Source organism: Xiphophorus maculatus, chromosome 23 (genome assembly GCF_002775205.1).
Source record: "Xiphophorus maculatus strain JP 163 A chromosome 23, X_maculatus-5.0-male, whole genome shotgun sequence".
Taxonomy (NCBI): domain Eukaryota; kingdom Metazoa; phylum Chordata; class Actinopteri; order Cyprinodontiformes; family Poeciliidae; genus Xiphophorus; species Xiphophorus maculatus.
In genome coordinates this window covers 30,046,519-30,074,088 of record NC_036465.1, presented here as the reverse complement: position 1 = coordinate 30,074,088, position 27,570 = coordinate 30,046,519, and the positions used below count along the sequence as shown (strand labels likewise).

General features: G+C 40.5%; 1 protein-coding gene across 1 annotated transcript; it reads right to left on the bottom strand.

Annotated features, from left to right (window-relative positions):
• Nucleotides 1-11,850: 11,850 nt before the first annotated feature.
• LOC102218407 (matrix metalloproteinase-17-like) lies at nucleotides 11,851-26,836 on the bottom strand. Its single transcript, XM_023328890.1, has 12 exons — nucleotides 26,758-26,836; nucleotides 21,440-21,658; nucleotides 20,876-21,008; nucleotides 20,630-20,780; nucleotides 18,813-18,921; nucleotides 18,366-18,543; nucleotides 16,779-16,955; nucleotides 15,292-15,385; nucleotides 14,781-14,854; nucleotides 13,880-14,029; nucleotides 13,299-13,580; nucleotides 11,851-12,594 (listed from the first exon to the last, which is right to left on the bottom strand). Exons 2-12 carry the CDS (start codon nucleotides 21,566-21,568, stop codon nucleotides 12,209-12,211), a joined length of 1,863 nt encoding a protein of 620 aa, XP_023184658.1. The 5' UTR covers nucleotides 21,569-21,658; nucleotides 26,758-26,836; the 3' UTR covers nucleotides 11,851-12,208.
• Between the last annotated feature and the right edge of the window lie 734 nt (nucleotides 26,837-27,570).

Sequence of the window (27,570 nt, the reverse complement as noted above, 5' to 3'; positions counted from 1 at the left end):
TAAGGCAGCGTGCTTATTACGTTTTCTGTGAGTGGAATTCTGCATCCTTTTGAACCTGAACTGTTACAACTTCCCCAGCTGATAATAACCAGATAATGTAAAGAAATAACATGAGAAAAATCAACAGAAAATTAAAACCAAGCAATTAAGTGATATCTGATAAAATCAGTGAAGCTAGATTAATTGACAATAAAGTAATGTTGAAATGTAAAATGTATTAAATGTGTCCTTTTTGGCAGAGTAAATTGTGTACACTCTCAGGATGTTCATTTAATTGACTGCAGAGTTCTCACTTAAATAATATTCTACATCTTTGATGTTATTTGATAGTATCCAGACAAATAAAATTGATAAAACGATGTGAGAGCACACAACTGTTACCTTGAAAGCCTGAACAGGCCTGGAGTTTGACCTGCGTGGCCTACAGTCACACATGGTCTAGTACCCAACTGAACTTGCCTGACGTCAGTTTGTCTAAATCTCCAGATTTCTCCTGATTTTGCCAGATTTGAAGGTTTCAGATGATTCAACCACTTTCTGTATCAGTCAAAGATAACCTGGGCTGAGATGGTGTCGTTTATAAATGGGCAAAATAAGCATTCAGACCCAATCTCAACTAACGGAAATGGAAATGTTGTGTTGTTAAATCAGACATTTTGATTTGTCCAGTGAAACAAGAACACTTTTTTAGGGCTCTAGGATTCCAACAAACCAAAGCGACAGTCATTATCCACAAACAGAGAAATGGCTGACTAACCAAAATTAGTCCTAGAGCGCATTAATAAATCCTCCAAGAGGTCATAAAGGTATCCAGAATAATATCCAGCAACAGTTTCAGCTGAAGTATTTCACTTTCATACTGAACTGTGTCGAACAAACCTAAGCCTTTGAAAAACCCATTCCCTCCCTCGCCTCACCAAGAACCACCAAATGAAATGAAATAAAAACCTCCAAAGAAGACACTGAACTCAATTTCCTTCTTCATGAATTAGGAACACTCTCTCCCCATTTCTGTAGTGAATGTGGGTCAGAAAATTAAAGCAGCTATGACAAAGACATGTCAGAAAAAAACTTCGAACCAGTTTAACTTCTAAAACATATCCATCTATCGGAATGTGGTAAGAATATGAAACAACTGTCAGCCTACCAAGACATGACCGTCCACTTCAACCAACAAGGCGGGCAGGCAGAGCATTAATATTAACAAGCCAATGAGTCACTTCCTTCATCTGGCTTCTTCAGTCCATACTTTCATGTTGCTTCATGAAACACAATCTAAGTTTCTATAATTATCCCTGCGACATTGATGCAAACAATAAGTTACTTTATGCTGTAATCTTTGCTCCACATATGAGATTAAAGTACTATGTACCTCCTTTGTATTTAAAACATGTGAATAAGTCAGTGATGCATTAGAAATTTCAGTCGCTACATTTGTAGTGTCTGGTAACGTGTTACTGTACAGGAGTGGAGAAGGTGTTTCAAAGATGGTTAGGAATCCTTTAACATTCAGTTTGTCTGTAATTTCTGATGTTGGGTTGATTGACTTAAACTCTTCCTTTGTTCAGAAAAGTCTGTCTAAAGAATAACTTCCTCAAACCCTCACACTAACAGTTTGAAGGTGACTAACAACAACTTTGTTCAGTACAGCTGGACTCAAACATTTTTTGAGAAAGTTTCTGATAGTTTGTTATTTTATTTGTTACTACGCTGCATACTGCCAGACTTCTTCTGGTTTTGCTTGCTTATCACATTTTAACGTTTCAGATCTTCAAACTAATTTCAACATCAAATAAGTAAATCTAAGATGTTTTCAGATCATGTGTTCATGTTTTAGAGAAAAAAGACCTACCCAATCCAAGATGGCTGTGTGAAATTACAGTATCTGTAATTTTGTGATAAAACAGAAAGACTGAGTTCAGCTTGAACTTGGTAGAATGAATAAATCATTTGGACAGAACCTGTCTGATAAAATGAAGTAGGCTAAAGAGCTCAAAAAGCAACCCACCTTGCTCTGATCTAAAGGAACTCAAGAACAGATAAAAACCAGAGAGCTTCAACGACCCACAACTACTGCTGACCAAAAAGAACATAAGCAATCATCTGACATCTACAAAAAAAAACATTTTAATGAAGGGAAAACTTCTGCAACCTGAGAACACAAATATTTATGCTTTTACAAAATTCTCTCCAATACTATCTGGGGTAAAACTAACACAAGAGTATGGTACCTACTATTAAACATGGTGGTGGGATGGTGTGGGGTTCCTCTGCTGCTTCAAAACCTGATTGACTGCACTGCTGCTGTCTACCAAAAAACTACAGAAGAAGAAGGGCCAGCTGTCAGTTTGTTGTCTTCGACTCAAATACAGTTGAGTTATGCAGCAGGACAATGGTCCAAAACACTTCAAGAAGAAAAAAAGCCACAAAACAAGCAAAATAAGAGAAAACTTCAGAGAGGCCTACTAAAAGCCTGGACCTGAACCCAATGTGACATTCTGGCAGGACCTTAAACATTCTGCTCAGCTCTTCAATGTTGTTAAATTTTTTAAAAATTCTGTAAAAGACCATTACATTTTTGTATCAGCTCTGGCTATCTTTGTGTAGCATTGGGATTGGTTTGGTGATCTGAAATCATTTAATTGTATAACAAAAAAAAAAACCCAAGAGAGAGTGAGGGGCAAATAGGTTGTCACATCACTGTAGATACATGACAGGTACAAAGGTTTCTTTAGAAAAACATCCACTGAAGATATCACCGGTAAAATGGAAACTCAAACTGATGTTGGTGATGAAACTTAAGGCACCTCCTCAGGAGGGTCAGCAGTATTACTCATGGTGATACTGAAGTTAGTTCTTCTTCGCCAGAATGAAACACAATTATCTTAAGTTTAAACACTCGTTCCAAGTAAAAAAAACACATAAGATGTTACAAATTATATAGAGAGTTGGGGAATGAGTAATAAATCTGCTCTGACATTTGTGTGAAGGATACAGTTTTGACTCCATGCCCACTGAGGACAGATATGATCAGAGAGAGTTTCATGGCAGAGACAGACATTAACTGGTTAAAGTGAGTCCAGCAGAGCAGTGGGGTTCTGAGGAAGTTAGAACGCAGCGTGGGAAAGACGAGCTGCGCCAGCTGGTTAGCATGTACCTTTTTCAAGTGACTTTGGAAGCTTGGGATGTATGGATAGACTCTAAAACACAAGAGAGAAATATATCGAAGGTCTTGAAACACATTCTGGCACAATGAAAAGCTGTCACTGCAGAAATGAAAACTGAAACTCACAGAAGCTCAGCCCCAGCTGTGACTAGATAACAGAAAAAGAAATACATCACATGGAAAAGTAAATACTGAGTTCTTTGGGAGCATTGATGGTTATGAAGTCTAATGGCTTCTGGGAGGAAAGATCTATGGCAGGGTGCCCAAAGTCTGTCCTGGAGGGCCGGCATCCTGCATGTTTTAGTCTCTCCCTGGTGGTACCAACAACCTTTTCAGCAGGTCAATGTTCTTTTTAGGCCTTCTAATGAACCATCATTTGTTCCAGGTGCGTTAAACCAGGGAGAGAACTAAAACATGCAGGTTGCCGACCCCCCAGGACCCACTTGTATGGTAACGCTCGTTAGTGCACATGGCATGCAGCAGTCTGTCACTGAAGGAGTTCTCCAGTTCAGTTACAGCTTAATGCATGTGTTGGTACACTTTGTGATGCTGACTTAGAGTTCTTCTGTCTCCCATCACCTGTATCAGATCACTACTTCTACAACTTGTAGCATTAAATTTATTCAACCCTGACATAAAAAAATAATAAAATGAAATCAAAAGATTTTTCTGTAATAAAACTAATCATGAACCTCTACACAGCAATTATTTGTTTAAAGAGTAGCATTATCTAAAAGTGACCTTTTTGAGCGTTACATCATGTCGTCATGTTGTTCCCTCATTAATAACATACCCGGAGTGTTGCTTTGATTCTTTCATACGAGTTTGAGAAATCTGTACTCTCCCATGCAACCATCGTGAGGAGTCCAAACACCTGGTGGAACTGAGCGCCGCCTTCCCCACGTAGACTGAAGGCTCTCACATACTTCATGCAAACTGCCAAAATTGTTTCTCGTTGACATCGACGAAAATTTTGTTCAGAGAGATTTCAGCTCATTTTCTTACGTTCTATTTGTGGAGAGTATCATGTTTATAATCAGTATTTAGAACAAGCACAATAATAGGCCCATTAGGGTCACATGAGTCACTAACCATAACCTCCATCAGGTTCAGTGGTTGGATCATCTTCACTTAACAACCCAAACACAAATAATGATGTTGCATTTTGGTCACATGTTTCAAGGTGTGAATATGTGTAAAACCAGCTGGGGAGATGAGTCAGGGCTGCAGAGGAGGTGTTAGAAAGATGAAACCTGAGGCCAACCCCTCAGTTTAAGGCCGTTTGTTCATATCATGGATTCCTTCTTTCATCCCTCTCTTGAATCACTCATCTTCACTATCTTTAAATGAGACCTGATAATTTTTTGATCTTCTGTGTTGGGACATCAGTTTGTGTAGCTGCTGTTCAGTTCCTCCAATGTAGGATAAGAACAAAAAATAATAAAAGATTTACTACCAAGAAGCATTGTTAGAAAAAAGAAATAGCCAACCAACCAAGCATGGATATCATTTCTATTTGTGAACAGAAAAGCCTGCTTGACCTCAGAAGCTCTACCTTTGACACTCAGTTCCCCATTTTCTGAGATAAGGTGATTGAAATCTGAAAGGTATAAACCAGTGAACAGGCTGAGGGTAAGAAAATAAATGATTGCTAAGCAACATACAAATTTACTCATTTCTTTGGAGGAAAATACATGCTGTTCAATCTCTACAAGTCTAATCACCAATATGGTTTTATACTGATCTGGGCCAGCTGTTTCACTAACAGCAAGAATAAACATGTTCTTTCCCTGCTGCTATTTTGACTGTCACAGAGATTGGTGTGATATCAGATGTTGAGTGTGAAAAACAAAACAGGATGATGTAGCAAAGCTAAATTTTACATGTGATGCGTCGCACATGAGAAATATGATTGTGTAGGCAATTTCATCCTCTCATTATTTTCCGGTCCTCCGTGCTCAAAGGCCCTCCAGTGTGGCAGCAGGAAAACGGTTCTGCAGACACAAAAGGCCTGAAATTACTCCACAGTGATGTCTCCTAGCTTGTATAAAATTCTTTCCCAGATCATGTCCAGAATGTCGTCCTAATATTCTGGCTTGGAGAGAATGTTTTCTGCTGGAGTTCAGTGAATTTAGAACCTTGGGAACACCACAGCATATTTCTTCAGACACCTTTGAAGACAAACTATTTTGTGATTATTTTGTGCCTTTAATGATTTAACACAAACACTCAAAAATGAAATCAATGGTGCTAAATTGGATACTTATAATGTTGGTTACAATGAAAATGTTTTTGAAGTGCTTTTGTTGATAGTTTGAAGATCTGTGAAGTCTATCTGGGTCCTTATTAAGAGTATTGTCCTTCTAGATTCCACTCATCACTCAGATATTGTGTCAGTTTGACTCAAAAACAATCAAATTTGTTATAATTTGTTATAAGCTATAATTAGTAGTATTTCAGATCCAGTGTGATGCTTCAGTAAGACTGATGTATGTTCTGAAACTTTCAAGTCGGTCCATTATCTTCTGCCTATCTGGGACTGGGTTGTGGAGGCAGCAACCCAAACTTCCCTCTCAGCCACTTGGATCAGCTCCTCCCAGGGAATCCCAAGGTGTTCCCAGGCCAAAATATGCATTCCCTCCAGGGGCCATATGTCCACCAACTGGGGATTCCTCTGGGTCTTCCTCTGTGGGATGCTTGGGCAACTGATTTCTGTCAGATACCACCTAACCTGGCTCCTCTCCACATGGAGTGGTGTCTGATACTTGTGGGGGCCATGTCTGAAGAAGACCTGTACCTGACTGAGGCACGCACATGCCTGTACAGAGGGTCCTGGGCACATGCCAGTGGCCTGGGCGACTGCCCTCTTCCCCTAGACTTGTTTTGTGACTAAATGTCTCTAAAGGGCTTAAAGTGTCTTTCCGTATTGTGTCCTCCTACTTTCTTTTTGCAGTCTTCTGAACCGAGCCATAACAAGTGAAAGCAGCAGCTCTACTCTGAGTCTCTTCTGGATGTCCAAGCTTCTCATCCTATCTGTAAGGGATAGCCCAGACACCTTGTGGAAAAAACTAATTTGGGCCACTTGTTTCTGCAATCTTGTTCTTTCTACCACTGCCCTTAACTCGTTACCATCCAGTGTTCAGTAAACTGACACCATGACAGGCCACTCCACTGCAGACGCAGCTCCTCTGCCTTCTGCCAGTGCTAACTAGAAACAACCAATCAGAGCCAGGAGCGTGTCAATCACCCTCTGCAAATATGGCCTGTGCAAAATATGATGGCTTGCTCTCCTCCCTTGCTCTCTGTTACAAAACAACTTCTCCCCATCTGTCATGAATGCTCCTGCTAGTTAGCATGGTCACCCATGACGGCAGCAAAACTGTTTTTCTGTAAGGTGTTTCTCCGCCATTCACACATTTTGCATTGAGTACATGATTTTGATTGACAGCACTAAGGCCCTCCCCCTGGCTCTGATTGGTTGTTATTGGTGTGAATTTCTTTAGACGGTGCAGCACATGGAGGAGGTGGAGGAGATCAATCTCTTCACAGATTATCTGTTTCATTTTATGCTGTTACAACATGGTGACAATTTTAACAAATATGTAAAAGCATATTGTTTTTATAAATAAATTTGTAAATAAATATTTATATCTCATAGAGCACTTCTGGATAGATGCAAACTACATCTCGTTGCTTGTACTTGTGACAGTGCAATGACAATAAAGTTGAATTCTATTCTATTCTATTCTATTCTAAAAGTTACATATTGGAGCTTTAAGGCGAGACAAAGGGAGAGTGAAATGACTGTGTAATCTGTTACTGTAGCTTAAATTCATTCATTTCAGTAAATTAACCCACACAGTGTGAAATGCATTATAGAATTAAACACAGACTGATATTTTCAAGTCTTTATTTGTTAATGACAATATTTTTCTGCTTGCAGCTAATTGAAAAATTATAATATTACATCAGACCAATAAAAAAAGTTAAATGCAGCGCAAAGAAAGCATGTTATCTGATTAGAGGTTTTTATTTTCAAAAGCTACTTTGATTCTGACAAACAAGCCTCAACAGAATGCGTCGTCTAATTTACTCGATAATTCTGTTAATACTGAGCAGGTTTCTTATGAGCCCTAAAGATCATAAATCATTTTTAATCGGATTAAAACAATAACTCCCCCTGTTGGAATGGTTCTCACAGTGCTCATTGTATCTTCTGGATTGGATTTATCATTTAGTGTCAATCAGCGCACCGTTGAGAATTTCGTCTGCTTCTGTTCAGACGGACCTGCTACCCCCTGAAAGGTTTTGTCCAAATCAATCTGTGTGCAAATGGAACAGAACTGAGGAAAGTTCTATTTTCATGAATATCCATAAGAGTCGAGATTACCATGGCGATATCTCTGTATTTTATTTGAACTAATGCTTTGCTTCTGTGTCAAAGATTAAGGAAAAGTAATGAAACCTGTTAGAATGGAGATTAGCAAACAACAACATAGCGCAGGACATTGTCTGCATCCCATCAACAATAAGTCATCTCAGGGAACTGTTCATTTTTCATATTCTCTTGTCACATAGAGTATTATTAGCTTGCAGTGTGGAATCATGTTGAGCTGACATTTTCTCATTATCTGAGCTCGCCGGTATCTTGACAAAAAAATCTTAAAAACAAAGGAACACAGATTGTTAGTCAACCTGAAAATTGAGAAAAGTCCTTGTTTGTTAACTCTGAAATGCTGACTAATTTAAAGGTGGAAAGGGATTTATGTGGCCCGAGCAAAATATGATGGCTGAGATAGAGGAAGAGAAAGTGAGAGAGCAGTCGCCTGTCTTATCTGGGTGCCGTGACGAGGAGTTCAGAAGACACCAGCACGTGGTTTTCCACAGGCCTGGTTATGAAAGTGAATATTTGCAGCGTTCCTCTGAACTGTGTCAATTCACTGAACTGTACTCTTCCAGAGAATTCCTGTTCTACACAGAAGAACAGAATTTGTTGTGTTCAGAGGTTTTCCTTTGCATCTTTCTTTCTTGATATTGAATCTATTAATAAACTGAATTTGGTAAGAACAGATAATTGCATAAGCACTTCAGATTTTTGCGGTGTAGCTGAACCTCAGCGTATTCTACGATAGCTGACACATTTTTCCTTGCGCTTATCTGGAACGAATAATGTTGAGCTGAGTTTGAAGGATTTCTGCTTATCTTACTACAGCTCCTTCTATGAGTGTAATGGGGCAACCACAGCAATGTTGCCTCTGAACTTGCAGTAACTGGTGTAGATAATGTTTAATCAAAGGCTTCCACTTTAGCCAACGGATCCAGGCTGGGGAGTTCCGATGTGGAAGGTCATAAGGCTGAGGCTGGTCTCCAGCCACAACTATAGTAAAGGTGAAGACTGTTGTCTGAATGAACTTTACAACTCTGGTCAGAATGTTACAGCCATCCATCACAAACATGACAAAGAAGTCATGTTTGGCTTGTTTGAGCCATTCCTTCTCCAGAGTGAAACAACTGTTACTACTTACCTTACCTTACTTCTCGTTTTAGTGAGAAAGTTAGCAGCAGAGTTCTGGATCAGCTCCAGTTGTCTGGCTGATTTTTTAGTCAGAACCTGTGAAGTAATCAGTGCAACAACAGATAAACACATGAAGGAGTTTCTCTAATGCTGAGACATTATTCCTTTACTCCAGGAAATGTTCTTCAGGTGGAGGAAGCCCGACTTTGTAACCGTCTTAATGTGGCTCTGAAGGTTCAGGTCAGAGGTCATCACTACACCCAGATTTCAGCCTGATCTCTAGCTTCTATCTGTAACAACTGAAGCTGTGCATTGACTCTAGATCTTTCCTCTTTGGATCCAAAAATAATAACTTCAGCTTTGTTTCTGTTCAGCTGGAGAAAGTTATGGCACATCCAAACATTGATTTGCACCACAGCATTGATTTGTTCTAAGCATCTGTTCAGTCATGTAGAGCTGTGTGTCATGAAACGGTGTGGTGAGGAGGTGAGGCAGACGCAGATGGAACCAGGTTAGATGAATAATGATGATTTTAATGACGAATGAAGCCCAAAATAGTCCACAAACAACCAGGCAGCACGACTGAGCGGAAGCCAGGGCTCAACGCCGGTAGCAACTGGTAAATAGACTGGATAACACGAAGGACTGAGCGCACATTCGACAAGGACTCGACAAAGAAAAGACACACAGGTGACACTAAATACACTGGGGGTAATCAGGGAACAAGAAACAACTGGGAACTAATCAAGGGGAGAACAGGAACCAGGTTAGATGAATAATAACACGGAGACACAGAGACACTGAAAACTCGAAATTAACACACAGAAAACACAGAACATGACACTGTGTATCTCAACACAGCATAGTTATGGTAGCTGAGCCTGACTGTTATTTTACAGTAGAGGTCCTATTTGAATAATTTTACAATCTGGTTAAAGGTAGATTATTTTCATTCTTGCTGAAACATAAAATCCTGGAACCCAAAAAGTGTGTACTTTCTTTTTAATATCACAAGAGCAAATAACTCAGTTCAAACTGAACTGTAGAAACTCCAAAGATGGTTCAGTTACTCCCAATAGAAAGCCAGCTTCTACTCAGCGAACTTTAGAAAAGTATAGTTCAGAGCAGTAGTGACTCAGTGGGCAGAGTGAGCACTCCATGTAGCTGCTAGGTTACTGTCCTGGGTTTGATTCCCAACAGTGGGCCACCTGCTGTGTCCATGTGAACTCTCCGCTCAATAAAAGTCACCAGGAGAACGTAAATAAAAACAGATGTTTTTCTAAAATGAGTTAGAATTGTTTTTATTTTTTTTATTTCCATGTTAGTAGCAGATAAGAACTAAAGACATCGGTGAGACATTCTCCTGCTACATCGGACCAGAACAGAGCAGGGGGAGTTTAATGTTTCACTAAGTACTTCCTCAAGGTCTCGGCTCCTCAAAGTTATCCATCCTGCTCTGTGGCTGAAAAACCGGCTTGTGGAAGCTGAGTAGCAGCCCGCATAATTCTGACCAATCACACAACAGCTTGTACCCCACCTCTCTATTTGGCTTCTTAAGAGGTAAAACTACAGGTCCTGATTGGTTCTGATACAATGAGATGGAACTAGATGTTGTGACTCAACTTCTATCCAGTTTTTAATGTCTTTATGTTCTTGGATTAGGGTTTATCAGGTAAATGGATGTAAATTTTATAGCGCTGTTCTACTCACATCACCACTCAAAGTGCTTTGCACTACAGTCACATTCACCCAACCACGCCCACACACACACACACCCACCCCTACGCACACACACACCCACACACGCACATATTCAAACACTGGTACGCAGATGGGAAGGCAAATTGGGGTTATGTGCCTTGCTCAGAGGTACATTGACAACTGACAGGAGTCTTCCCCCTACAGTCGGTAATTGTTTTAATACTGACTGATGTTCTAATATATGACCATATGATAAAATGTGGGCGTCTGCTATGTAATAACTTTATCACATACCAAAAACTCATGGCTAGACATTTGCACTGGACACAATACACTTTCATCACTCCAAATAAAGTCACGTTACACACAACACTGCTGAGTTATTACATGAAATCATGTCATCTCATCATTCATAACTGCAGTTATATGTATTGACAAATACAGAAAGAAATTACAATTCAGATTTGATCCCAACACTCAATAGTAGAAGCTTAATCAGAGCCCAAAATAGCTTATTGCAGCACCTAGTTATACGTAAACCAAACAGCACCCTCTGCTGTCCGGTGGAATGTTCTGCTGATTAAGAATATTTCCCATAATTTTACAGAAATGTTCACTTTTTTCCCTTGAGTTTTGAGTTGTTTTCACACACAAAACAATTCAAAATTCAAACCTACAGGTCCATGTAGGTTTGACTTTTTTCTACCTTAATAATAAACACCTTCATCAGACCAACATGTCTGTGTTTGTCAAGTGTATCGTTTGGTGCACGAGGAATTAAGGGCAGTTCTCAGGAGTTGTTCTCAGCTAGGCCCTTTAGTTTCAGTGAGAGGAACTCTTAATGCTGCAGTATACGGGACATTTTGGAAAATTACAGCTTCAAACTTTGTGGGAACAGTATGTGGATGGTTCCTTCAGTGATTGTGTACCAGGACACAAAACAAAGTAAAGACAGGGATGACTGAGGACAGAACGACTCATCTGACGGCAGTCTGACAGAACAGCTTTGGGATGAATTAGAGTGGAGACAGCGAACCAGGAATTCGCCCCCAATATCACTGAATCATCAGGCATTGGTAAATTGTTCCCACAAATGAACCAGGCATGTGCAGCTCCACAATTTTCCTCCTGATATCTTGGCTGATTTTTGTGTTTTACTTTCCCATCGTGTCAAACAAGAAAGCAGCCTGTTTCAGGTGTGGCCTTAAAATACATCCACAGGTTTAACACAAATGTGTCAATTAACCTATCAGATGTTTATGGAAGGAAGCCCAGAAAGTTTGACCCAAGTCTTACGTTTTTAAAGACAGATATCCCTGATACTGACCAAATGTATGAAAACTTTTGAATTCAAGGAAAGTTACAAAAATAAAAATAAAAATCTAAAAAAGATTTCTTGTTAAATTTTCTGTCATTCAGCAAATAGAAATTATTTTCATAATTCTAATTAAGCAAAAACAAGGAAAGTTTGATCTGATTTAACTTCAGACAACAAGAAAGAAAAATACGTTGGTGTCATTTTAATCTCTGTATGTAAATATTGGGTTTTAACTGTACATAAAAATGAAAAAAGAAAAATTCAACTGAGCAGTTGGGCGAGTGTCAGGAAGAACCGTTTCCATCCTGCATGAACAAAAGCATGAAATGTGTGATGTACTTTGGGCCAAGATCTCTCTACTAGAGGCAAATTATAGACAATCATGAAACATTCCAACGGACATGCTCAAGTTCTCTTAACCTGAACTAAAACCACATCTTTACGGCTGCAGTGTGGATTTATTCTGTTACAGTCACACAAACACTTTCCTGATAAAACAAGAGATTTTCTAAAGCCTGGTCAGACGCCATGTCACCAGCAGACAAACCAAAGACCCAGATGCTTTGCTGCCACCTGGTGCTTTACTTTGGCATGTGCACTGTGTCCAGATGTGTGACCCGCTGTCCTGTCTGTATTTGGGTTGATGCCGATGTCTGTCCCTCCTGCTCCCTCCCACGTCCCCATCTTGCCCGTCCTCCCTCCGTGTTTCCCGCAGCTCTTGTCTTCCCGCAGGAGGAGACAGAGACAGGGAGAAGTCATCCACTGCGGGCGGGGACGAGGAGTCGACGCAGTCCAACCAGTCTGCAGCGGAGGATCGTGGGTATCCGTCCTGCGGTGCAGAGCCTGGAAACATGAACTTCCAGTAGGAATCTCCTCTGAACAGATAAACAGAACCTGAAAGTGGGAGAAGAAAGTTACAACAGGGACACTGTTACACTGATACCATCAGCAGTTTCTAGACGAAAAACTCAGCTAACCTTTTACATTTCTGTTCTTAAAGGGGCAGTATTATGTAAAATCACATTTTCTTAGCTTTACATCATGTCATAATGTTATTTCCTCATCTAAAGCATACCAGACACAGCTCCTCCTAAGAGCTGCAGTTTCTAAGCTTCCGCCTCTCTGCTCCCCCACAACTCCCTCACTCAGCTCCTTCAGACTAGCCAGCAGCAATCAGCAAACACCTGGTAGGAGTTCATTATAGGAGCTAGTTCTCAGTGAAACGCTGGTAAAAAAAAAAAAAAAAAAAAAAGGTTGCTAAAGGGTTAATAGAAGAGCCATGATGTGATGACTTTCTGAAGGTTTCTGAAGTTTCAGAAAGAGCAGGAGCTTTAAAGACACAGAGGACCAATTTGAAAGTGTTAAATTATGAAGTCAAACTTCTTTTAAGTCATAATTGATTATAAAGCTTTTTTTTTTATTAACAATTGAAGTTAACATAGTTACTTGATTGTGCTATAAAATGAAACCACGTGCCTGGCTGGAAAACACATAATACTGCCCCTTTAACCAACTGAATTCCGCTACAATTGATTTCTATTCATATTTAAAATGAGAGCAGAGGTTCCAACACGTTCCAAGACCATTCACTTCCTCACCGTCGTTGTCGGTGGTGATGCCGCTGACACCGTCCCTAAGCAGCTGACTCCACTTGTCTTCCTGCTTCTCTTTCTCTAAATCTCCCACTTTTCCCCACACAGGTCCTTCCTCTGGATCCCACACCAGGGCCCACTGTCCAGATCCCGGCGCTGACTCATCCTCATCATCCTCATCATCATCAGGTTCTCCTCGGGTCAGGCTCACCCCCATCCGGAGAGCAGTCAGGGGCCGAGGGTAGCCGTCCTGAAGGGCCAGATCCCTGAACAGCCAGAACTTGGAGCCTGCAGCAGCACACACAGTAGCCAGGTAAGGCAGCAGAAGCAGTATGTGTGTACTGTAAAAGAGTTCACACCCACTGAACCTTCTAACATTTTATCACATGACAACCACAGACCAGTGGCTCTTTGAACCTCCCACAATGGCTCTAAATAACTTTGGCTAAAAGTGATAAAGAACCAACTGATGTTTCTACATATAGCTATAATTCATATTATATATTTCAGCAGATCAGTCCAGATATCAGGAACAGGATCGGGACAGAACACTGCACAGGTAAACATGTTAAAACAGTGGGGTGTACCACTGATGAAGATGATGGCGTGATCTGAATGCCTCTCCAACACGCCGTCCAGGCGCAGCAGGTCAGGGGGCAGACCCCTCCACAGCCTCCTGACCGCAGCGCCACGCCCTGACACCAAACCCCCACCGTTCACCCGCCACACCGTCAGGCCTGCAGCGACACCAAAGGACACATGATGTCACACAAATGTTATTATTATGGAAGGTACAAAACTGGAGAAAGAGTTTCTAGTTGTCCCTCCAGAAGGTCTTCATTGGATGCAACATTAGCAGCTCAGCAGCTTAAATAGGAAATATTAGCTTCAGCACACTGAAGGATGATGTTTATAAAGACAGAGATTTATATAAAAGATATATAGGGTTTATTTACTGTTGTTTGTTGTTTTTAGTCTTTCTGTCTTTTTGTGCTATAAATGTTTTCAGAAGCACATGCAGTTAACTACTGTTGCTATAAGCTACAAGCTCAATGTACAGCTCTGGAAAAAATGAAGAGACCACTTTAAAATGATCAGCTTCTCTGTTTTAACTTTTTACAGGTTTATGTTTGAGTAAAATGAACATTGTTGTTTAATTCTATGAACTGCTGACAACATGTCTCTGAAATTCCAATCAAAACGTTTTTATTTATTTGCAGAAAATGAGAAATGGTCAAAATGATGAAAAAGAACTCAAATAATGCAAAGAAAAAAGTTCATGTTCCTTTAGAAACAACAATACTAATGTTTTAACTGAGGAAGAGTTCAGAAATTCATATTTGGTTGAATAACCATGAGGTTTTCAATGGCGTTCAGTGCAGTGGATCTTCATTTCTTCAAGAGCTGTATATATTTAAGGAGATAATGACATGTTGAATTTATTTATTGTTTCCAACATTTCTGATGGAGCCACAGCAGCTTTCAAACCTTTGAAGAAGAAAGTCTCTCCTCTTATCTTTGCCACAGCGTCAAAGCTGGTGTTACAGCGATCTATGGGAGGGCTGAAGGGACAAAAACAGAGTCAAAGCACTCATGGTGATTCATTTGGTGCCATAAATTAAGTAAACTTTCTTTTGTGTCCATTTCCATCACTCACACACTTCATGACTCTGTGCTGTGCTTTGGTCACTGCAAAGTACTTCTGTTACTGTCAAAGTGTCGTTCAGTTCCATTTCAGCTCTACTATACTGCGTTACACACAGCTACTTTAATGAACTCACCCTGGGTTTCCTTGGCTGCGTTTACACTCACTTAAGCCTTGAATGTACAACTTCCTCTGAGCTCAGTGCTATCACTAACCTTCAAGAAAGACTATGAAAAATTAACTTATATAGAGTTTTAGCTGTAAACGCTGCAAGCATTTTGAATGAATGGCTGATCCCAACTCCATGATTCCACGTTGTGACAGTCTCCCAGTTTGTCTTTGTACAGGTCGTACCCATGTCTGTGATGATGGTGATGGGCTCTGTGGTGCAGCTTAGGCTCCGTTGTAAGACGAGGAGCATCTGTCAGCAGAAGCTGGTTCCTTTTACCTGCAGCAGAAATTAAAATACGTTGAACTTGTTAAACCTCACAGAACAGGGATGGGATTATTCACATAAAACCCTTAAAACCACAGTAAAAACTCAGCCAACACCTCCTGCAAACACTGTAAAAGCAACCGCAATGAAGAGAAGGGAATGTTGAGCTAGAAAACATGCAGACAGGCAGCTGTGTCTGCAGAGCTTACAGGGTATTCTGGGAAAAGAAATTTTGCAATCAGTTCCACATTTCACCAGACATTTCCCTTCCTCTGATCCTCTCATGCTTTACAATACAAGGCTTTGACATGGGATGGCAGGGTAATGTGGAGGTTAAAGCTGACAGCAAACAGCAGTCAGTAACAGCAGCTGTCAGACCCGCTAACGTACTCTATTGACCTCTTAGGATGCATTCACATCAGCCCCTTTTAGTTTAACTTTAGTTCATTTGCGTAGAAAGTTCGGTACATTTGTGGAGGTGTGAATGTATAATCGAACTCTGATGAGGATCAAAACCATGAATTCTGGTCCACCTAAAAACCAAGATCTGGGTTCAGTTGAAGTGATCTGGTGCAGCGGTTCAAATGCATATGTGAACACTAAGCAAACCGGACACTGTTCTAAGAGCAGGAATCAAACTAGCACAGGGAATTCTGGGTAAATACAACCAAAATACAAACAAGCAAGTCTAGCACTAGAATTGGCTCATGGTGTTTTACCAACGACAAAAGAGAAATCCTATAGCCACTAAAAAGCAGACACTACTCTATTTTCATATACATTTTGCAAAGAAGGAAGTTGCTCTCAGTGTCTTCAAACAAAAACCTTCAGAGGTTTTTGTGTTGCTTCTCTGAGTGGTTCCTGTCACCACTCAGGTGGGGTAAACAGGTTCTTCAAAGGGTTTGGTTTGTTTGACTCAGTGCAGTGTGAAAGCAAACCGCACCACCAGAAAATGGAACAAACATAATTTTCGTCCCAAAGTTGACAATTGAACTCAGAGTGAAAGCACCCTTATTGTAGTCTAAACCCTTACCTGTTTTCATTCCAGTGCAGGAAGATGCTCAGATATAATTCAAGTATAATAATATTTATATCATCTAGAGCAGGGGTGTCCAAAGTCGGTCCTCGAGGGCCAGCATCCTGCATGCTTTAGTTCTCTCCCTGTAGTAACAACCTTTTCAGCAGGTCAATGTTCTTCTTAGGCCTCTAATAAGCCATCATTTGATCCAGGTGTGTTAAACCAGGAAGAGAACTAAAACACGCAGGATGCCGGCCCTCCAGGACCCACTTTGGGCACCCCTGGTCTAGAGGTTGTAAAGTTATGTTTTGGTTCATCTATCTTGTGCTTCCTTACAATCACATTAAAGGTTGTCATGTCATGGTAGTGATGCAGTGATGTTCCTACCATAGATCTGAGTGATGTGCTCCAGATCTTGCTCTCCCAGGCGGTAGTGCAAAGGGTCTCCAACAGGACCCTGGTAGTATGGCCTCATCACCGAGTGGCGGGACGAAGAGTGGGCCAGTCCGAGAGCGTGGCCAAACTCATGGACCAACACCGTAAACAGGTCCGTGCCCTCATAAGCTGGAGGGGAATACACACAGATAAACCAGACTTATTACAAAGTAGATTTGTCTCTTAAAGCTCGTTTCTGACCACAAGATGGTGCTGTTGGACAGAAATGAACCAACTACAAACCAAGAACCTTCGGGGTCATCTAAGGCAGACAACAGAAAGAAATATGGTTTTGCACATGAAGTGAGTGGAGAGATTGTTTTTACCACTAACATCCACTAAACTGTGCCTCCAAAACATTTCCAGTTTCTGATTCACACATAAAGAATTAAAATTTCACAACCAATAATGTAGAAATTAATTAATTCCAGGGTCTGTAATTAATTACTTGCTGTTTAATTGAAAATGATACGTTAAAACAAGCAACATTCTCAATTCACAAGAACCCTTTTTGCTGTAAAAATTATTGAATTAATATACATATAAACTCAACAATCAAGACATTTATTGATTTTAATATGGTGTTTGTTCAACCATCAAATTGGTGCAAAGTGGTATTCTAATACCACTTTGACTCTATTTGACTCTAGTCATACGAACAAAATTAAAGAAGTTCCATGATCATTCATGGAACTTCATGAACAAATCTGTCTTTGGAAGCGTGGACCGTAGATGGTCCAACGGCGTATTGGGGCCACTGTAGATAGAAAAAAAGGAGTACACTTACATAAAACAAGCTTGAGATTATTCTCAGAAAAAATAGCTAGAAGAAAAAAGCTCAGAAATGTTGACATTAATTCTTTCCTTGTTCGTTCTAGAAAATTTCAAAAATTATCAATTACTTCTCTTTTTTTATCTACACTGGACCGAACAAGCCATTGTGTTGGGAACGTTAGCATTGGGGACATCTGTGGTTAGCATTGAGATGCTATCTTAGGCTTGAGTATCTTTACTGGCCTGCTAACTCCTTTTAGCACAAGTTGAACACAAGCGTCCAATCAGATCAATTTTTGAAGCTAAAACTAATCATATGATCCAAGTGTAGCGAGTGCACTTGGCTTGTGTTGTTTTCAAACAACATGGTTTTGATCGTCAAATTTATGGCGTACCAAAAATGATACAGTGTGTATGTAAAAAAAAAAAAGCAATTAAATGCGTTAAAATTTTTAACACTATAAGCTTCTAACTTCAAATCGAAATGAACGTGTTAAAGTTCCAGCCCTGGTAAAAATATTTAAATATAGCTAATTAACTTGCACGTAATAGTAAAACAGTATTTCTCTGGCCTTCAAACAATCATGCAGATGTCTATTTAAAGCCAGACTGTTGGAGTCTTTTTGCCAACAGGTGTGCAATGGCGGATTAATATGTGTAAAATGCCATCTGCCCAGGGCACCATTCTCTTGGGGGAGAGCATAAACACTCTAAAATGAAGGTATTATTTATGTTTTTCTTATTAATAAATAAGTGCAGCCTGACCTGGCTGTCTGAAAGCCCACTGCTCCTCTGCATCCAGATGAACTCCTCCTGCCCTGGCAGGATCTGAAGGGAAGAAAGCATGACCCACTGCTCCACCCGCTCCATCGAAGGGATAGCCATCACCATGGTAACCTTGGAGAAAGTCTACCTGCAGGTCAGCTGCCTCTGGGCTGCCCACCTGGATGCAAGACAAATAAGCAGAGTACAGCACCCAACAAAAGTATCCATGGCAGCCACAAACTTTAGCACTTCACTGGCATTTTAGTCGATAGAAATATTTCGGCCTGCTGCCTCAATAATCTGTACAACATTCTTTCAGTGAAACCTACTAATCCAGGCTTTAATTATCCAATTAGAGCTTCGTCCCTATTTGTTTCATAAAATCCAAGAGGTGAATTTACTATTTTATTTTATTTTAGACAGGCACCATTAAACAAATGTACCAACCTCATGGAACTCCAGGGGCGTTGGCTCTGCCCAGACTCTTAGAGCGTAGAAGACCAGAGAACGAATCATCTCCCTGGACAGGTGTGAAGAGGAAGGGTAGGAGTGCAACCTAAGAAGGTGAAAATACTCATGTGAGTAGGAGAAAAGGGCAAAGTGAAAGAAAAATAATAATTGCCCTTTTATAGAGCTTCACAATGCACATGTTTTCTTTACATACAACATAGGCCACAGGATCTGTGTTCAGTAATAGACTCAGCAATGTTATCAACCATTCAAACATCTACCAAAATAAACAGAAAGGACAATGTATCAGCCTCAACTGTGATTTATTAATAATAACGGTACTTCAAAGCACACCACCACAACACAACACAAATGTCAGTTCTGTATTATTTTGAGGTCAAATGACATCGACATTAATTTTTTTATCCTCAGCCACTATTTTTTCAAAAAACAAAAGTAGTTTTTATTAGTAAAGTAACTAAAAGTGACCAGGAAGAGGCTTTAGTTTACAGGATAGTGTTATTCCATCTGGGTTCAGGACTTTTCACTCTTTTACTAGCTAGACAACTAAATCCAAACATGAGTCCACTAAAAGACTAAATGTGTCCAGACCTCTCGAAAAGACCAAAGGTAATATGAAATAAACACTACCACACATAACTGCAACATACAGTGTGACAGACGTTGTCATGTTTCTTTAATGAAGCAACATTGGTTGTCACGAGCTATTGACACTTTGCAACTACTTCACCTAACCACTTTGAAGCACCATGATGGACAGGGAACAGAATGCAATTGTTTTCCTAAGTTGTTATGGCCAGTTTAGCCGTGGCTTCTAATTGTTCAAGTCTGTAGAAGTACCACACCTATTTGGGATAGTTACAAAGTACGTAGCTAACTTACAAACCAACCCATATCTTCTCTCCACTGAATTGTGTGTTCATTTGATCGAATTCCTGACTTTTCTGAACATGATTTATTCCAATATGTCACAGACAACATTTCCCCTTACACCGGAGGAGATTTAAAAGTGTACAAAGGTCTAGATGCTAACCAGTTTTTTTGTACATGCTAGGCAGCATGATAGTGGGGCATTTTCTTACTATTGATTAGATGTGTACCTTCTCCATAATGCAATATTTGATTGCATCTCACTAATCTTGATGACTCATTTAGTATATGAAGATTAATCTTCTGACTTTATGAAAAGTGTTTACTGAAAATCTGCAAATACCCCGAGGGCTGCCAGTTCTTATGATTGGCAGCTGTTATCCATCACAGTCTTCTTTCCTCATCAGAAGGTTTATGATAAAATGACAAGCTTGGTTTGCATCCTCATCTGTTTGTGCCTCTGTTGAGCACCCTGCGACCATTTCTAAATAAAAGCAATATTAGTCAACTGTCCGTTTTTGGACAATCATGACAGGAGTTAACGCAGGCATGGCTTGTTTTGACGTCCTTCATGATGAAATGGGATGCTTTCTGAAGAGAGTGACGTCAAGTGCAAAGGTTAAGTAGAGACACACAAGCTGCTGGGAATTCACTACAGCTACAGGACACAACTCTATTGCTGCTCTCAAATTTAGGCTACACTGCAAGTTCTGGTATCCTGGACGAGCCCCCAATTTCTAATCTGATCAGACCCTTTTGACTCCAACATGAAATGCAATCTTACACTCTCTTTTAAGCCAGACCTAGCATGCCTTCCGTTGGTCTAAAAAAGTGATATTTACCATTTTTTTGGCGACATGAATGATACACACCAATGCGCAATTAGGCAGAGTAAGAAGAGTTATAATAGACTTCCATCCAACCTCCAGTTTATGTTCCTGCGGGTCCACATGGAGACAGATCTCCTCCTCCTCCGTATCTCCTTTCCCTGCTGGAGAACCAGTAACTTGGATGATCCGTCTTGGTCAGGAAGGGAGCAGCGTGGGCTCTTCATCAGGGCCAGTGTCTCCTCATCTAGACAGTCCAAGTACAGAAAGACACATTCACATTTAAACCTCGGGTCAGAGGAGCAGATCAACCGTCAGTCCAACATTGGGCATCGTCCTCACCTAAAACTCCAGAGTCTTTGAGGCCGGCAAATATTTGCATGGCTTTGACAGCGTCAGTGACAGCTGTCCAGGCCTGCAGCTGCCCGGTGGAGGAGTCCGACGGGGGCAGGTAGCCATACTTGATCAGCCAATCCTGCAGAAGAGAACAGTCGTTTCTGCCTCAATTATTTAATTAGGCCTCTCATGTAAAATCCTTGTCTTCGCTTTTGGTTAATGAGCCACCCCAGACTTGGTAGGACAATGTCTCTTTGGATCACTGAAACTTCAATTTAAAGTCAGAAATCTGTTTGTGGACAGTGATTCTCAGATTATTTCTCACTTTAATGAGTTCATTTTTCTCAGTGTAAGTCTATCTTTGTGAACTAGACTACCATAGCAGCCTGCAAAAACAAGTAGATTACCTTTGAATGCTGTACATCTACCAAATAAGACATACTTCCTGTCTGTATTGGTGAAACTATTTGTCTTCAGATATATTTCATAAATGCGCCGCTGTATCAAAATAATGTGACCTAAATTCACAGATCAAATATTGTTTAATAAAAACTATCTCTGTTATTTTACCACCAGCTGGGTGCTCTCATCTTCGGTGGGTGTAGCGGGTTGAGACGAGGGAGTTGGGGTCACACTGGCAGCAGAAGCTGTCTGCATCCATTCATTACTCAGGCACAGGATGAAAATCCACATTTTCATCTTGGTTGCATGTTTTTTGTACAGGAAGACTCAGCGCTCACTCTCAGAGGACAGGAAGAAGCACATGGACTGTCAGCCAGATCTCCATCCCTGGTGGAACACAAAGCAACTGTAGCGTTAATGTCCGAATGTTCATCATTCAGCTATTTGGCTCAAAATAAAGTGAAATAACATAAGATATTAGCAACTAACCATTATTTAATTAATCCATTAGTCTATCAATTTTAGGGAGGATTAACTGATTAATTTTTGCACTAACCAAGAATTAATTGTATAGCAAAATGTGCTTAATAAGAGATTTTGTTTTTTTTATAGAATTTGAACCAGGTGAAGTTAAAACTACAACTTGAGGAGTTCTGGGTAGAACAGATTTACAGACAAAGAAAGTTTTTATCTTAAATCTAAATGTATATATATTTTTGCACCGTTTTTGCTTAGTTACTTGTAGCAAATAGTCTTTTTTGAGGCTACTCAAAGAAAGGCCAGTTCATGATTAATGGATTACTGGATTAGTTGATGCTCTTTTAAAAAATCAATTAATCAGGATAAATCAAGGTTAATCTGACTAATCGCCTCAGTCCTATATCATAGGGTTGAACACCTAGCTGCTCCAACATGCTTCCACCATGAGTGGCACAATAAAACATTTTCTTATTATTGTATAGTAAGTTATCAGCAAAGTTCTAAAATGGCCCCAAAATACAAATTGCTATTTTCGGTCAGATTTGCTAATCTAGTTATATTAGACATGAACCCTTTCATTGTACAACAGGGAAAATACATGTACACATATTACAAGTCATCTATGGGTCAAATGAGGACAAAGCCTCTTTTTTTAATCAAAATTACTTTCCATAAGTCTGTTTGCAAGCTTAGAATCTTTTAATCTTCAGGGAGGCTTTGGAAGAAAAAACACATTTGAGTCATTTGCAATGTCTAAAACTTTAAGATGACCTCATATCTGAGCACAGTCTGAATTTGGACCAGGACATTTTGTTTATGAAGGGTCTTGAACATTTGGATGGTTGTATTAAACCCTCTGGTGTACCAGCAAACTGTCAGACAGGTTTTCACTTACAGTTCAGATCAGAAGCTACAAGGTTCATGCGCCTGCTAAAGCTGGCAGCATCAGCACAGTGTTTGGTTTGTTTGTCAACTTGCTTTTTTAATCCACACAGTGATCCGTATTGTCTGGCTTCAATCTGCCAATACTGCTGCCACGGCGATGCTGAGATCTCATCTACCAAAGAGCTCTTCTTCCTCTGGGTGCATGACAACTCCTGATTAAGTCGTCAGCTGCTGTTGGCATTATGCTGAAGCTGCTCCAGCAGTTTAGGCTGATTTTAGAAGCTTGTAACATGCTGCATATTACCAAAGGGATTGTTATGATTTTCTATTTTCCATATGGGGAATTGAACTTGACCACTTTGGTCTAACCCTAACCCCAAAAATCATGTTTTTTGGCACTAGTGGCCTTTATTTGAAAGTGCTGAAACAGGAGAGGTGAAGAGGGAAAGGGAAGACATGTGGAAAAGGTCACCATTCCGGGAATCAAACCTGTGACGGCTGCATCAAGGACTAAGGCCTCCTTATGAGAGTTGTACTTAACCCCGGCGCCACCACAGCACCCCAGATATCATCTAAAGTTTCAGTGGCATTTTAAGCCGTGTTTGTGGATCAAGCTACTGCACAAATAGCTTATGTTGTGTTTTTTGAAGGGAAACCAATTTACAAAATTACTACATGTATGTATGTACAGTATGTATATATGTATGTATGTATGTATGTATGTATGTATGTATGTATGTATGTATGTATGTATGTATGGATGGATGGATGGATGGATGGATGGATGGATGGATGGATGGATGGATGGATGGATGGATGGATAGATACTTCGGGGCTTCATACGCAGTAAAACCTCAGACAGGGTTTGATATTTTGTCCACTAGAGGGAGATATATACATCGCCTGGTAATTTGAGAAAAAGAAAGCTGAGAAAGAAGAGTGTCAAATTAGTCAATATGCCAAATAAAGAAAGGACAAAGAGATGGCTTTCCTTAGGAGTATATTCACTTCTTAAGATCAACAAATCATCAAACGTCAGCTTTTGACATCCGAAAACTAAAAAATTGTTAATATAGATGTAATTCCCTCCATGATGTAACTGAGAGAGTTCAAAGTTGTTTCAGTCTAGAACAAAACAAAATTAGTTCTGACTGGGCCACAGTGAAAAAATTCACTGGCCCTCCCTGACATCTGATTGGCCCCCTCTGAACTGTTGTGTTGTTTCTGATTTGCCCATAAATCTGACTCACAAGCGTTATCCGCTAACTACAGTGATGGACGTCACAGCTCCTTCTTATGAGCCACTGGGAGTTAATTGTTGCTTCAAAAAACGATCTGTTTGGACAATGGTGTTCAAATTGTGTTAGATGGAGTTAGCCTGTCAGCTCTTCAAGCCTAAAATAGCATCTCAATGCTAAATATGCAGCCGCGGCACAAACAACCCCAACGCTAATGTTAGCAGCTACAGTCCACATTCCCAAAGAAGTTCCATGAATGATCAGGAAAGTAGAATGGATAGAATAACACTTTGAATCTAAATAACAGATTAAAAAGACTCAGTATATTTGTTGTTGAGTTTAACTGTATATTTATTCAATAATTTAGAGGGTGCCCATCCCTGATTCAGCAGCACACAAAGGTTACTGCTTGGGTGTACAGCCCATCAGTACAAAAGGACAATGAAATTCCACCAATAGCATGTCAGTATTTTGGGGGTCAGCTACACAAAAATCTGGAACTGGACAATTTTTTATGAATAATTTAGTGTTGCGTTCTGCAGAAAAATCTGCAAATGGTTGAATCAGCAGAAATGGAAAGCAAACAGGCAGAGCTCTATCATATATCAACCAAGCCAAGGTAGGTCCTGGCCTAAATATTCTGTAAGGATTCACAAAAATGTAACTTTTATGTTAGATATGGTTATTTGATTTGAATAAAATGTCATGTGACTATAGCACCAGAAAGCAGAACACCACTTTAAATAATATATTTTAATACGAAAGTGACCAAATAACAAGTTCTTCACTGAAGTCCTCAGAGTTGACTCTCCTGGAAGCAGAGAAACATGTTCAAAAACAGGAGGAGACCACTCATCTACTCTCTCCTGGCCCCCTCTGGCCCCAGTCTGTGTGTCAGCTTTGTCCGTTCAGATAAAGAGGGAGCACCTTTCAGTTGGCTCCACTCTGCAGGATTAAAAGAAATGAAAAAACAATCACTGCTTTCTCTCCTGATCTCATGCCAACTTTTATTGCGTCTTTGTCTCCGTTTTTCCCAGGAAATATCAGCTAGAACACCTTCACCTCACAATGTCACTCCAACACAACTGAGTCAATACTGCGAGTGAAAGAAGCTGACGGGAAACATTTGTACTGTAGCCCCACTGGGGGCGGAGAAGTGGGGGTGGGGGGTCGACAACGAAGGGGATGCAATCAGAAGATGGAAGGGAATTAGCATAGAGTACAGAGGGGAGGGTGCTGCTGAGTGGGCGTGTGTGTGGGCGTGTGTGTGGGCGTGTGTGTGGCTGTGTCGGGTTGAAGATGCTTCATTTAATTAAGTTAGAGGGTTCTCAGTTTCAAAAAGGATGGGAGGGAGGTAAAGAAGATGAATGAATGAACGAGTGCAGTTTTGAGAAAATGAATCCAAAGGCGAACAGAGAGAAGGTCAGAAGGTAGCTAACATTCCCATTGAAACACAACACACAGACCTGTGCTGCTGTGAAGGTCCCGTCACGCTAAATCATGCATTCATGATCTAGCAAAGGCTACTGAGGAATACAGAACATGTTGCAAACTACTTCAAAGTTCTCTTCTTACTTGATTTACAGATTGAGGGAAGTAAAACGTCTGTCAGGTTTAGGTAATTATTTTGTTCAGGGGAAAAGGACAGAAGAGTTTGGTGCTATAGCCCACTCCGCCATGATGGACGGTAAAACTACCCATGTGTACATTAACTTGTCAAAAAAGACAGTTGGTAGACTAATATTGCTTTTATTTAGTTAATTTCACTGTAAAAACAGTCACAGGAAGCTGCATGGTCAGCTTCCCAAATAGACGAGGACGAAAACCAAACTTGTCCCGTTATCATAAACCTTTTGAAGAGGAAAGAAGACGGACAGCAACCATCAATCACAAGAACTGAAGACCATAGGAGCATTTGCAGCTTAGCAGCAAACACTTTTTAAAAAGTAAGATAAACATTCATATACTTCATAAATAAGTTAGATAAGATGCAATCAAATATTGAATTTTGGAGATGATATCTAACCATTGGTAGCCATGGAGAAAATGTCCTGTCATGTTTTCTACCATGTACGAAAAGAATTAGCATCCAGATTTTTGTTAGCATCCAGATTTTTGTACAATTTTAAGTCTGCTCCAGTCTAAATGGTTTTACTAACACTGCAGTATTAGTTAGAATTAAACAGTCAACTTAAATGAAAAGCTGGAATTAAAATAAGTTTCAATTTTTAAAAGTGTCCAAAATAAACATCAGTATTCCAACTACAAACTCCAACTTGGTTCTCAGAGATTCCTGTCCTACCCTGACCTTGGAGTTGATCCCTGGTCCAGTCTGATTGTACAGATCAACAGAACGCGGTGAAGCAGCCACAGCATCCGTTCCTGAATCCTGTCAGTTCATGCTGGCTGTCTGAGAGACTCAAGGTTTTCTGCTCCCCGTCACAATTCATTTGTTAGTTTTTGACTTGTAAACCACTGATTCCAAACATTCTGCTGCACACCACTGAAGGCAGCCCAAGTAGCACCTGCTTTACAATACTTAGCATTACTTGACATCATTTTCAGTGTGTGGTTAAAATGTGGGGAAGTGAAGAAGTGAAATATAAAATGATGCAAACAGACTGACAGCCACTGTAAATCAGCTGTGCAGTGATTCTGTCTTTATCTGCCCAGACGCCAACAGTTCTGTCACCGTCTGCCGCTGCAGTCTCACATCACACAGCTCGAGTCTTCCAGACACACCATGCTGCCATGAGACATAAACTTGGTTCTTGTAGAGACTCCAAACTGTCCCCCAGATGCCCCTCTGCTCCCCTCACCCCCCGGTCACTGCAACCAGCCTGAACCAAAGCAGAAAGCTACAGAATCGTTTCTCCTGCTTACCTTCCTGCTCCTGCTCATTCTCTGCGTCTGACCCCCTCTCCAGCTCTTGTTATCTGCTGAGGGACGAACAGATGGGTCCTTTCTCTTCTCTAGCTTCTTCTTTCTGTCAAAGCTTCATCTTTAACCCCCCCTCCCCACACACACACACCCCGGCTGCCCCCCTCTGCCTCTAACCCACCCACTGTCAAAGCCATGGTGACAAATGTAGCCTCACTTCGTGTCCTTCATTGGTCACTTTGCACTATTGACTTTTCCTGAACATCAGAGCATATTTGACCAATATGGAAATGAAATAAATAAATAGAAATAAAAAATCTGAAACAATTAGTTAGAAGGCAGAATGCTCCCCCGCACGCAGGAACAAACGGTGGATTCAGCAGGGAGGATTAGTGTGTGTTACACAGAAAAGATAGGCTTTGTGAGTGAGTGTGTGTGCAACATCTGCATGTATCTTCGCTCATGATGCCATCAACATTTTCCTCCCAATCCTCTTAACGTGAGGATTAAAACAGAAGTAAAATGAAGTCGAACAGATTTGTCACTCCATCCCTTCCTGTCTGCTCCGGCCTCTCGTGCTGCTTCTTCGTGTTTAAGCTACTGAACCAACTGTTAGACAGCAACGCGCCATGACCTGCTTCTGTATTCACCGTTCACATGCAGCTCCCTCTCTCTATGAAAGCATCACAATGCGACGCAAAGCTGGAAAACCATTTCGACCGGGTGTGTCTCTGTAATAAAAACGTTTGTTCCTGGTTTTCCTGGTTGGTATTTTCTTTATTGCTACAGATTGGGGCACATCGATGCTAATACTGT

Excerpts from the sequence above, each read along its gene's own strand:
- LOC102218407 (XM_023328890.1), bottom strand. The coding sequence starts at position 21,568 with ATGAAAATGTGGATTTTCATCCTGTGCCTGAGTAATGAATGGATGCAG. Across the intron at positions 15,386-16,778 it reads GCACATCACTCAGATCTATG|GTAAAAGGAACCAGCTTCTG; the intron begins GTAGGAACATCA and ends TTTCTGCTGCAG. Across the intron at positions 14,855-15,291 it reads CACCATCATCACAGACATGG|CCCTCCCATAGATCGCTGTA; the intron begins GTACGACCTGTA and ends TTGTCCCTTCAG.